At 39.9% G+C, this 11,365-nt stretch overlaps 1 protein-coding gene across 2 annotated transcripts; it reads left to right on the top strand.

The window, feature by feature from the left end:
* Nucleotides 1-904: 904 nt before the first annotated feature.
* On the top strand, nucleotides 905-11,318 carry LOC137184430 (differentially expressed in FDCP 6 homolog). Of its 2 annotated transcripts, XM_067592094.1 has the most exons (12): nucleotides 905-1,145; nucleotides 3,695-3,835; nucleotides 3,940-4,125; nucleotides 5,098-5,325; nucleotides 5,446-5,592; nucleotides 7,529-7,591; nucleotides 7,746-7,854; nucleotides 7,941-8,239; nucleotides 8,326-8,492; nucleotides 8,939-9,137; nucleotides 9,744-9,834; nucleotides 10,384-11,318. In XM_067592094.1, exons 1-12 carry the CDS (start codon nucleotides 1,050-1,052, stop codon nucleotides 10,578-10,580), a joined length of 1,923 nt encoding a protein of 640 aa, XP_067448195.1. In that variant the 5' UTR covers nucleotides 905-1,049; the 3' UTR covers nucleotides 10,581-11,318. The 2 variants fall into 2 exon arrangements, with proteins under 2 accessions (XP_067448195.1, XP_067448196.1); XM_067592095.1 differs by lacking the exon at nucleotides 7,529-7,591 and having other exon boundaries at nucleotides 914-1,145.
* The last annotated feature ends 47 nt before the right edge of the window (nucleotides 11,319-11,365 follow it).

The raw sequence follows: 11,365 nt of genomic DNA, 5'->3' as shown, positions 1-11,365 counted from the left end.
GATTGTCTGATGTCCGCAGGGAGATTATTCCATAAGAACCGGGCCTGACAGGAAAAGGCCCTGCCGCCTGCTGACTTCATTTTAACTTTAGGTACACACAAGAGCCCTGCATTTTGAGAGTGGAGAGCTTGAGATGGAATATGATGTTTAAAGAGATCAGACAGGTATGATATGCTATGTTGCATAGGTGGAAAAAGGCTTGGTGATTTCTTTGATGTGCTTATCAAAAGAGAGGCTGGGATCAAACGTAACACCAAGATTCTTGACTGCTACTTTGTGAAATCAAACAGATGTCGAACGTTACTGTTTCTTGCTCAAAGTGGTGTCTGTGTCTAATAGGGCCAACGACCAGCATCTCAGTTTTATCTGGATTTAGAAGCAGGAAATTTAGTGACATCCAATTTTTCACAGCAGCCAAGCAGGCCTCTAATTTAATAATTTCAGTATGATCATATAGGCACATACAGCTGAGTATCATCCACGTAGAAATGGAAATTTATTCCATGACTAGGTATAATTTGGCCAAGAGGCAAAATATAAAGAGAGAAAAGCAGAGGCCCAAGAACTGAGCCCTGAGGTACTCCATATTTAACATCAGAGAATTTAGATATACTATTATTATAGCAGACACACTGTGTTCTTTCAGATAAGCAGGGTTAATGCCAAGAGAGGGCGAGGCCAGAGACACCAAAATTACAAATTAGTCTAATAGTATACAGTGATTAATGGTGTCAAAGGCTGCACTGAGATCCAGTAAAAGAAGCACAAAGGTGGAATCTGAATCCATAGTGAGTAGAAGATCATTTACAAAGCAGTTTCAGTGGAGTATACGTCAGGATCAGAACAGTGCAGCAGTCAGACCCTCCCTCTCTGCTTGGTGACTGTGGACGTCCAGCAGGTGTCACTGCTAGCAGCCTGGTAAATGCCTGCCTGACAGCAGCAACACAGAGTGGGTGTCTGCCTGTCACCCAAGGGCCCGGTGTCAACAGCAGAGGGAAGAAGAAGAAGAGACGTAGAGGAGGAAACCAGAAAGTTACACTGCTGCAGACATGGACCTGCGGTCTGAGCTGCTCAAGTCCATCTGGTACGGTTTCACAGCCCTGGATCTGGAGAAGAGCGGTAAGGTGTCCAAGTCTCAGCTCAAGGTGAGTGGAGGGTCCTCTACTGGGAAGATGAGACTTTTAAGATTCACTCTTTTTCTCACTCTACTGCCTCATTTCCTACCTCAATTCATACTCCATCACGTGGGTTTGCTCTGTGGAAGACGAGGTGAAAATATTTGAAGCATTCAGCAAACAAAAATGTCACAAATGAGTTTGTTGTTGAGTCTGTGTAATGTATGATTCAGTGCGTGAGGAAATAAGGGTGTGCTCAATATCTCTGATATCATTCTCAATATTTCCTGTGTGAAACTATTTCTTTTTTAACAATATGCTGTTCAAAAAGGAACAAATTTGTTCCCCATATTTCGAGTAGTGAAAGAGGGCACAATATGCACCTCTGTCTGGCAACAGCACAGGAGTCACAGTTTTCTCTCAGTGTGTATATGAATGGGAGCCCTCATCTCCAAGCTGTGATTAGACTGGGCCTCGATGTACCAGCTTGTAGTGCAAAGGGTCCTCTGGCACTGGACCTGACCAGAGAGCAGCCTGTTGAATAGAGTATGTTCACAACATGAGCCTGTGTATGTCAAAAGAACATTGTTACAGTGAGAGCGAGGACAAAGTGGAAACATGTTGGGGATTGTTGTCTCTTGCCACAGGGCTTCAATGAAGGCCACTGTATTTTTGTTGATCTCATCGTTATGTCACTTGGTCTTGGTGTGGATCAGACTCCATTCCAGCCACCTCCACGTTCCTGCGATATGCTGCCCGCCACTCCTGGCTCATGTCGAGTCAGCCTCATGACCAGGCTTATCCCCCTCATGCATGCAGCCTGTGTACAGGCACCACATTTCTTTAGAAGCAAGCAGTTTGCATGCCGTGGCCTCAAAAACTGACAGATGTTTCAGTTCGCTGGAGACTAGAGACAGGATGTGGTTATGGCTCAACACTCAGAGACTGGTCTGATAACATGCATCAGATATCTTAAGACGCTGCACGCTCTCAGTTGAAGAAATCTATAGTGATAAAAGTAAAAGCCTGGTTTTCTTAAATAAATCCCTCTTTGACAGCAGTAGCTCTGCTAGTTGTAGCACTAGGCACTGATTACATAGAACAGTGGTTCTCAAACTTTTTCACGTTAAGGACCTCTAAACTGACGCAAATTAGACCTCAAACCAGAATTGAAGAAGATTTTGGCTTTTAGATGTTTTATTACAGAAAGTGTATGAAACCCATGATCAACATAGTCAAACATTCTGTCATTTTGTTACTTTTTGATGGAGTTATAGTGAAAACAAATTATTCCCCTTTTTGCTGGGGACCTCCTGGAACCTCCTCAAGGACCCCTGGGGGTACACGGACCCCACTTTGAGAACCACTGACACAGAATATGTCAAGAGGGGTGGATTTAATGATTTTGGGGCCCCAGGCAAACGCCATCTTACTTTACTTTTTACTTTCTCTCTAACTAGGAATGTTGATATTAGCAGTGGAGGAAGAAGTACTCAAAACAGTTTTTCTGAAGTAAAACTGTTTACTATTAATAGTAAAACTATGAATACCACACAGTAAAAGTTCTGCATTCAAATGTTAACTTAAAGTGAAGTGTGAAAGAGAGGAATTATCAGCATGTTGTACTTAAATGAACTTAACTTGTGTTCACGGTGAAGCTTTTAATTCTAACTAGTTTATATAATGCTGGATAGTTTAATGAATAAGAATGCATCATACTTTATTTGTTATATTTTATTTTTATATCTCTTTTAAAAGTTATTTTGGGTACAATGAGTTAGAATAGTAACATAATTCAGTATTTTTCATATCTAAACATCATAATAAATCTACAGCTGTCTGTTTGGGGCCCTTTAAATTGGGGGTCGTCTACCTTGCCTAATGGTAAAATCCACCCCTGTATGTTACTAATAGTTTAGTAATATCATCTGCTGACTTTTTAACATGTCTTTTGAATATTATATCCTTTTTATTTATGTTGTTTCACTTTTATCACATTTATCTCAAACACACAGTGTCTCTCTCTATTTCTCATCTCCCCAAGTCTTCCATTATTTTACTTTTTATCTTTATATTGTCTTATTCATGTCTTATTAGCTTGTCAGTCACCTGTAAAGCTCTTTAAGCTGCACTAACTGTACAAATGAAGTTACACTGATTGATTAACTTGAATTTTCTTTTTTTGTTTAAAATTTGAAAATGTCAATGTCATTGTCATTGTGTTGTGTCATGCAGTTTTTCTAACGGTATTTTGCCTCCAGCTGCCCAGTGTCGCACTACTGTATGTGCGAATAAAATTATTTTTAGAAACAGTACAGCAGAAATTCAAATTTTCAGTTCCGCAAACGTAAACTTTTTTCTCAATTTATTTGGCCCACGTTTTCTGGCAGAAACTGAACATTATCCTTGCAAACAAACTAAACTATCCACTAGATACATCAGCAATGTAGCTTTAGCAATAATGTATCATACACATTCATGCAACTTGATTTTTTTGTGTCCTAAATATTTACTTTTACATTTATTTACGTTTTCCTCTTTAAAAAAATATTTCTGTCCTGTACATTGTGATTTTTCAGGTATTGTCCCACAACCTGTGCACAGTCTTGAGTATCCCACATGACCCAGTGGCTTTGGAGGAGCACTTCAGGGATGATGATGATGGCCCAGTCTCCAGTCAGGGTTACATGCCTTACCTCAACAAATATATCCTGGATAAGGTGATAAAACCATAAATGCGCTCATTTTGTTTCACTAAATGTTACATAATCAAAGATGCTGTCATATTTTCTTTAGTTTCAATTCCTGCATTTTGTTGTTGCAGGTTGTGGAGGGTTCTTTCATTAAGGAACACGTAGACGAGCTCTGCTGGACTCTTACAGCAAAGAAAAACTACCAGACAGACAAAAACAGCAGCACTGTTCTGCCTGAGAGGGATGCTTTTCGGCTTTGGTGCCTTTTTAATTTTCTGTCTGAGGACAAGTACCCTTTGGTTATGGTCCCTGACGAGGTAAGTCTAACTATAGTATATGTTGAATCTCTTCAGTCACTCAATATAGTTTCAATCTCAAAACAGAGCTAATGTCTGGCACTTAAAAAATGCCTTTACTTCTGATATGAGGTATTGCTTGTTATTCAAAGCATTAAATATTGTAGGATTATATAAGCAAAAAATTTTTCACATCTTGAAACCATAGTTAGCCGTGGCTGCGTGTGATGATAGTGACACTTGTTGCTAAATTTAGACACATGGATGTAAGTTATTCTGTGCTTGTTGTTGAGTACAATTCTAAGACTGTAGTCAGCAATCTTTGAACTAAAAAAGGTGCTGGATCATTTACAACCACTAAACACAACCTCGCTGAAACCTTGTTCCTTGCCATCATGGAACACGGTGCTCTCTTCATGCTGCAGTGTGGGCTTGTTTCTCACTTGCAAACCCTCGTTTTGGTTTCCTGTCGTGTTTTTTACACAGCCGCTGGCAAGAGAAAGCCCTAAATTTCAAGGGCTAAGTAGTTTCTACCATGCTGAGTTTAAGAAAACATTATCCAGTTTTATTTCGGTTTGCACTTCACGCACTGACCTCTGTTCAAAGAAATCTGTTGTGTAATGAGCACATGGTGTCGTAAATACTATTACTAAAGCATGTTTAATTAAGAAAGAACATAAATAAAAGTTACAATATTTACTAGGGGGGGGGGTTAAATGGAAAAAAACTGGAAGCTACAACATGAAGTGCACATTTAAAGTAAAAACAAACTCCTGATCTTGTCGGACAAATAACCGTTTACTGTGAAAAGTGAAGAAAACAAAATCTCAGAGGAAAGTTAGTTAGTTAAGATTAAAGTAACATTTAGTTGAAAATACTTGTACTTGATTTAAGTAAAATAAGTAATTACTGTATTTTAGTTGCATACAGATTATTCAGACGAATCGTGTTAATTCTCACTCTCAAGACCTTTGGTTTCTGTTCCTCTTTTAGGTGGAGTACCTTCTCAAGAAGATATGTATGGCTATGAGTATTGAGTTCAACTGTGTTGAATTAGAGGATTTCTTCTCCCAAGACTTGGTGCAGCAGAGCGGAATTACTGTTTGGGTTTTTCTGGGGATGATGAACTCAGGGAAGATAACCAGAGGAATTGATAAGAGCATAATCAGCATGGCTATAGAGGAAGTATACAGGGAGATAGTTGGTGATGTCCTCAAAGAGGTAGGAGGCCGATTTACCGCCAGAAATTTGTGTTTTGGTGCCTGACAAGCTGTGCTTTGTGTCGGTGACAGTATGTGTGTGTGTGTGTGTGTGTGTGTGTGTTGGTTGGGGTGCATGCAGGGTTATCTGTGGAAAAAAGGCCAGCTGAGGAGAAACTGGAAGGAACGCTGGTTCACTTTAAGGCCGAGCAACTTGTCCTACTACACCGGGGAGGACCGTAAGGATTGCCAGGGCAACATAGTTCTGGATGGGAACTGCTGTGTGGAGGTAAGCAGCTGGAGGTGATCGTCTTTCAAAGCTAAACATTTAACACTGTGGCTCTGATTTTTGATAACAATGTACCTTTTATCAGTTTGTCCAGAAAAGAAAAGAAAACACACTGGATGTTCATAGTAGTTAAAATAAATCATTTGCTTTCTTTTGTACACTTGAGTAAAAAAATTTTTTTTTAAGCCAGCAGCTCCCAACCTGGAGGGTGGGGACTTCCCCCAAGGTGTTGCAATATAAATATGAAAGGGGCATAAGATCAGCAGCAGATATAGATTTTTTTTTTAGACTTTCGTCATCTTTTGTTCTTCTTGTGAATTACAGGATAATTTTACCTCTTCAGGACATTCAAATATAACAGTTTGAGACAAAAAAAAAATCAATTTTAAAGGGAAACTTTGGTACTTATCAACCTGGACTCTGTTTTCCCATCTTTTTGTGTCTAGGTGACTTATGGGGAAAACTAGTTTTGAAGTTGGTCCAGTATTGAGCGAGAGCGCTTCAGCAGGCAGCCGTGAAACAGGCTGTAATGTATTCCTTCGGGGCAATAGCGCCCCGTTAATGTACATCCACTAAAAGTGCTTGTTTTTGCTACTGACAGGCTCAGATAGTTCTTATAAGTGTTTGACAACATTATGGAAAGGACCATACACAGAAATAAAACATTTTATTTTACCTTTCGCTTGATCCAATCTGTTTGTTATTGTGTCTAACCAAGTCTCGCTCAAGGAGAAGTCTCGTCATTAAATCTCGCGAGAGTTGTTATTAGAGTTGTTATCTACATCAATATCAAATATCGAAATCAGCTAAATATTCAGCCATGACATTGAAAGTCTTTTAGGTAACACTAAGCTACGCTGTCTGTTCTCCAACACATCAAACTCCTCCCAGCACTCCTCTCCACCTCTGTCATGGCTGAATATGTAACTGATTTCGACAACAACTCTCATGGCTGCCAGCTGCAGCACTCTTGCTCAATACTGGACCAATCTGTTGTCCCCATTAGTCACTTAGACACAAAAAGATGGAAAAATAGGGTCCACATTGAAAAATACCAAAGTTTCCCTTTAAGTTGCTCACAATCTGTAGATATGTGCAACCAGTTAGAAGGAGTCATAAGGGACTGTAAGAAAATTATTGGTTTGGGGAGGAGGGTGTAATGTTAAGTTTAACACTTTAATGTAATTTAACACAATTGAATTGGTACAATTAATTTTTCCATTAATAACTATAAGTGCACAAAGAATTTAAGATGATATACTCCATTTTAGACCCTAATAGGACAATGAGATGATGGCAGACATAGCAAAATGTTTTTTACTGAATACACCAGTCAGTCTTTATTTTTGAACCGATAGCTGTGTCTGTGTCTTTATATGACACATTCACATTTTACTTTAATGTTGTTCTACTTAATGTTGAGATGCAGAATTAAGTGAAGGTGGGAGCTGCAATAAAACAAGATAACATTCAATCACTAAAGACACCCCAAAAATCTTTATACAATCCCCAAGTAGACATAGCATCATATTCATGTGTCAATCCAAAAAGGGTAGAAAAGAAAAAATTTAAATTAAACAAAAAGCACAACATGAAATCTGAAAGTTGCCTTGTTTCACATTCACAATCAGATTTCCTGACAAATCTTACAGAACGCAACTGACCTGAACTCAAGATAAAAATATGAACTCTTAAAAGACCATTTCTAAAGCATCAGTAGAGTTAGACTAAAGTTAGAGTAGAGTGATTGGTTCCTGGGCTGTTTTGGTGGCTTTTGACATGAGCACGAGTCAATTATTAGCCCATCAATGCCACACAGAACTGACAAACAGCAATGTGGTCAAGTTATGTTTTTTCAGCAAGAACACTACAGACTGAACCATGTGTTACCTCAAAGGAAAACAAGCAATCATTCTAAAATCATGCTTTATTATAGGAAGTAGGCGATGATCAGATATTGTTTGGTCGTTCAAAATGGATCAAAAACGTCCTATTTCCAGTGAGTTCACCGATCTTTTTCTATTTTTCTATTTTTTTTTTTTTTATTCTCCTCACTACTGTTTATTTAATAAACAACAAATGTAAAAAAAAAAGAGAAAAAAATGATGCATGGTGGGATATTTATTTATTCAAGTGTTTCTCTTGTTGGAAAGGTGCTGCCAGACCGAGATGGGAAGAGGTGCATGTTTTGTCTGAAAACCCTCACCAAGACTTATGAGATGAGTGCCTCAGACACCAAACAGAGACAAGAATGGACTACAGGTCAGAGGAGGGTCACATTCACTGGTATTGATCATAGATTAAAAGCTTAATGAAGACATAAAACATCCTCGCTCCTCTCTCCACAGCCATCCAGACAGCTATCAGGCTGCACGTGGAGGGGAAAACGTCTCTCCACAAAGATCTGAAGCTGAAGCGGCGTGAACAGCGGGAGCAGCGGGAGAAGAGACAACAGTCCAAGGAGGAGGAGCTACAAAGGCTGCGGGCCCTGCAGGAGGAACGGGAGCGTAAACTGGCGGAGCTGGAGCTCCTGAAGGAGGCGCAGAAGCAGGCTCAGGCACTCCTGGAGCAGGACGAGCAGAGGAGGCGCCAGCAGCACGAGCAACTCCAGCAGGCCCTGGAGGTCCAGCTTCGTGAGGCTGAGGAGGTGAGGATGGAGGCAAAGCAGAAAGAAAAAAAAGAAGCAGAAAGATGTGAGTGTTCATTCGTTTGCTTGTTGCCGTGTGTATCAAGGCTCGGGTCAGCATGCAGGCAGAGATGGCTCTGAAAGAGGAGGAGGCAGAGAAGCAGAGGAAGAGGATCCATGAGCTGGAGGAGATGCAGAAGCGTCTGGAGGAGGCACTGCAGCAGGAGATCAAAGCCAGGCTGGATGAGGAGGCCTTCCGCTACGATCAAGCAAGGTAAAATGATATATGTTAACACATGTTTAGAGACTTAGAAACACTTTCACGGTACGATAAGGAGGTTCAGAGCGTGCAAGCAGTGTTAGATGAGCTGTAATTTAGGAGGTGCCTCTCTGTGCTGACAGCAGATATTAAGCTCAGCTGTTGAAAGGCGTTCATGTTGCGTTATGTTCCCGAGGAAGTTGAGCTGCCAACAGAGGAAGTTGTTAAACGCTGCTGCCATCAGTCAGATCTAATATGTCGCTCTTTGTGTGCTTCCTCAGCCTCAGTCAGTCAAGTTAAAACTTCTGATGAACTGATCGCACAAATCTACAAACACCTTGCATCAAGCGCTTTGCATCTTTGCTTCCTCTGGAATATGATGCAGCTGTCTGATATTTTTGAAAAGCTTTGTGTACATTTCTTTAGAAAAATGTTATTTTTATCTTCTCTGTTGTGTCCAGGTTACTGGCAGAGGAGGAGGAGAAAATGAAGGCCCTGATGGCCCTGCAGGAGGAACAGGAGGAGTACATCCTCAAGACAGAAAGGGAGAAGCAGGAGCTGAAACAGGAAATGGAGTCCAAGTCCCGGTCCCTGGATGAGGCGCAGAGGCAGCTGGAGGAGGTCCGCGCCAACCGGCACAGGGTTGACCAGGATGTCGTGGTAAGAACCAAAAGACAAAAGTCTCACTGATTTTACTGTTACAGAAGAAAACAATAATTAACGTCACTGAATCCTAGTTATCGGCCTCTTGTGTCTTTATTGTATTTATTGAATAAAACATGAAGCTGCCAGCATCAGCTGCTCTTTTGTGTAAGGTTCATGGTGTTAAGTCTGTTTTCAAGCCTATACTAGTGTTGGTTATTTAATCAATTTTATTTATTCATTGTTGTTAACCTTTATTTAAACAGGTAACATCCAACTGAGCGTCCTGTTCTCCTAAACTCTCTTAAACTTACTTAAAAATGTAATTCACCGTCCTTTAAAGGCTATGATTCATTCCATGCATTTAACACTATAATTATAGTATCACTATTAGGAAAGGGGGCTTTTTATTTTCTACTCTGCTACTTTAGCCTTAAAAGAGTCAGTAGTGTACATGTACTTGTATTATAACTGTCAATATGTGTTTTGTCTTTGAAGTGACAGAACTTTGTAACTTTTACTTAAAAAGTATTCCTACCATTAAAATGAATTGTACTCGTTTGCAATGCTTACAGTAGTTTATTTCTTCATTGCTTGAAGTTTTAATGACTTTTTCTGTGACAGGCTGCCCAGAGGAAACTCCGCCAAGCGAGCACCAACGTCAAACACTGGAACGTCCAGATGAACAGACTGATGCGACCAATCGGACCTGGCGGTATGTGTTGCATCTGCACGATGAGCTGGTACAATAAATGATGTCAGCCATTGTTAGTGTCATTTAGTAACACCTGTACTTTTCCAGCTATAACAAGTCTAGATGACTGCGTAGGAAAAGGCCTACTGCCTGACACTTAAACATACTACTGTGTTTAAATTACAAAGAAGTTACCTCATACTATGAATGTGAGAGGTGTTAAGAAATTCCACCGTTGAATGTTGTCACTGTGGTGAGACACTGACATTTAACAAGTAAAGACTTCATGATGACTTCATGCTCTTAGATCAGAGGTTGTGTATATTCAGCAGACTCTCTCTTTCTCACTAAGGACATAAAATAGATGGTACTTGTAATTCATATCCTGTTCTGTAAATATACTTCCTGAAATTTGATATATATATTTTTTTACCACTGGATTTCTTCTCTATTTCAGCATCCGCATGTCCAAACCACTGTGTTATGGACCCAAATCAGATTTAATTTGCCTTATGTAAACTTTCACTTCATTTTCTGAGGTATTTTGTTGTTACCATCCCCCGTTTCTAGAGAAAAGACCATCGTTGGGAAGCTCCTTCTCATCTTTCCAGATCCCGACGCAGAGAGACCCCGGTCTGCGCCTCAGGAGGAGATCAGGATCAGAGGATCAGGACGAGGAGAGCAAAGAAAATGTTGAAAGCAGAGCTGGATGTGATTTAGAGAAACGTCACTCTCATGCCTCAAACGGAGACATGGACATCCCCTAAAAATACGAATCACGGAGGCTCCTGGTCCCTCTCTTAGGTGTTGACAGGAAGGGCAAGAGACGACTGTGACAACTGAAAGGTGTGAACAGTATGAAACAGTGGGACATCTACAGCTAAAACTGAATTTACAGTACTACCACGTTCATTAAATGTTGGATTTACTGACCTCATTTCACTGAGAGCAACAGTTTTAAAACATTTTAATGAGAAGCTGCATTTGCAGTATTAACTGTTCAACTAATGCTTTGACTGCTGTCTGTGTGAGGCCTGTTCTGGACTTAAATGATACCTCAGTGTATAGAAAATGAGCTGTAAGTAACATCCTGCAAGTATAAAGGTAGTTGTAATGTTTAAAAGCTAATACATACACACATGAGGGAAGCTCATATGTCATATAGACTTATAATAGTTAATTTTTATATATGTATTTTTTGGTGGGGTGGGGGGTGTTTTGACTTTTTGATGTAAAAAGTTGGTTCAGTATTAAGAGTTTACCGCAAAGTCAGTCAAAGAGTTTCTCCTGACAACAACAGGAAAGAGAGACAGAGAGGCGGAGAGAAAGAAACTCTCATACACTTCCTGTTTCTACCGTCAGTTAACGTAATTGTAAATAAAAAGAGTGAGTTGATGCCTTAACCAGAATTTTACCTGCATTTTTATTGTGTTAGATTATGTGGAACATGCAATTCATTGAGATTGTAATCTTCACTTTCAATAAAATGTCAATTACACAACGAAGAGCTAAAATAAATACATGAAATTAGTTATAAAACAACTGTGACATG

The sequence above is a fragment of the Thunnus thynnus genome, chromosome 6, assembly GCF_963924715.1.
Source record: "Thunnus thynnus chromosome 6, fThuThy2.1, whole genome shotgun sequence".
NCBI lineage: Eukaryota > Metazoa > Chordata > Actinopteri > Scombriformes > Scombridae > Thunnus > Thunnus thynnus.
This window is presented reverse-complemented; position numbering and strand designations above follow the sequence as displayed.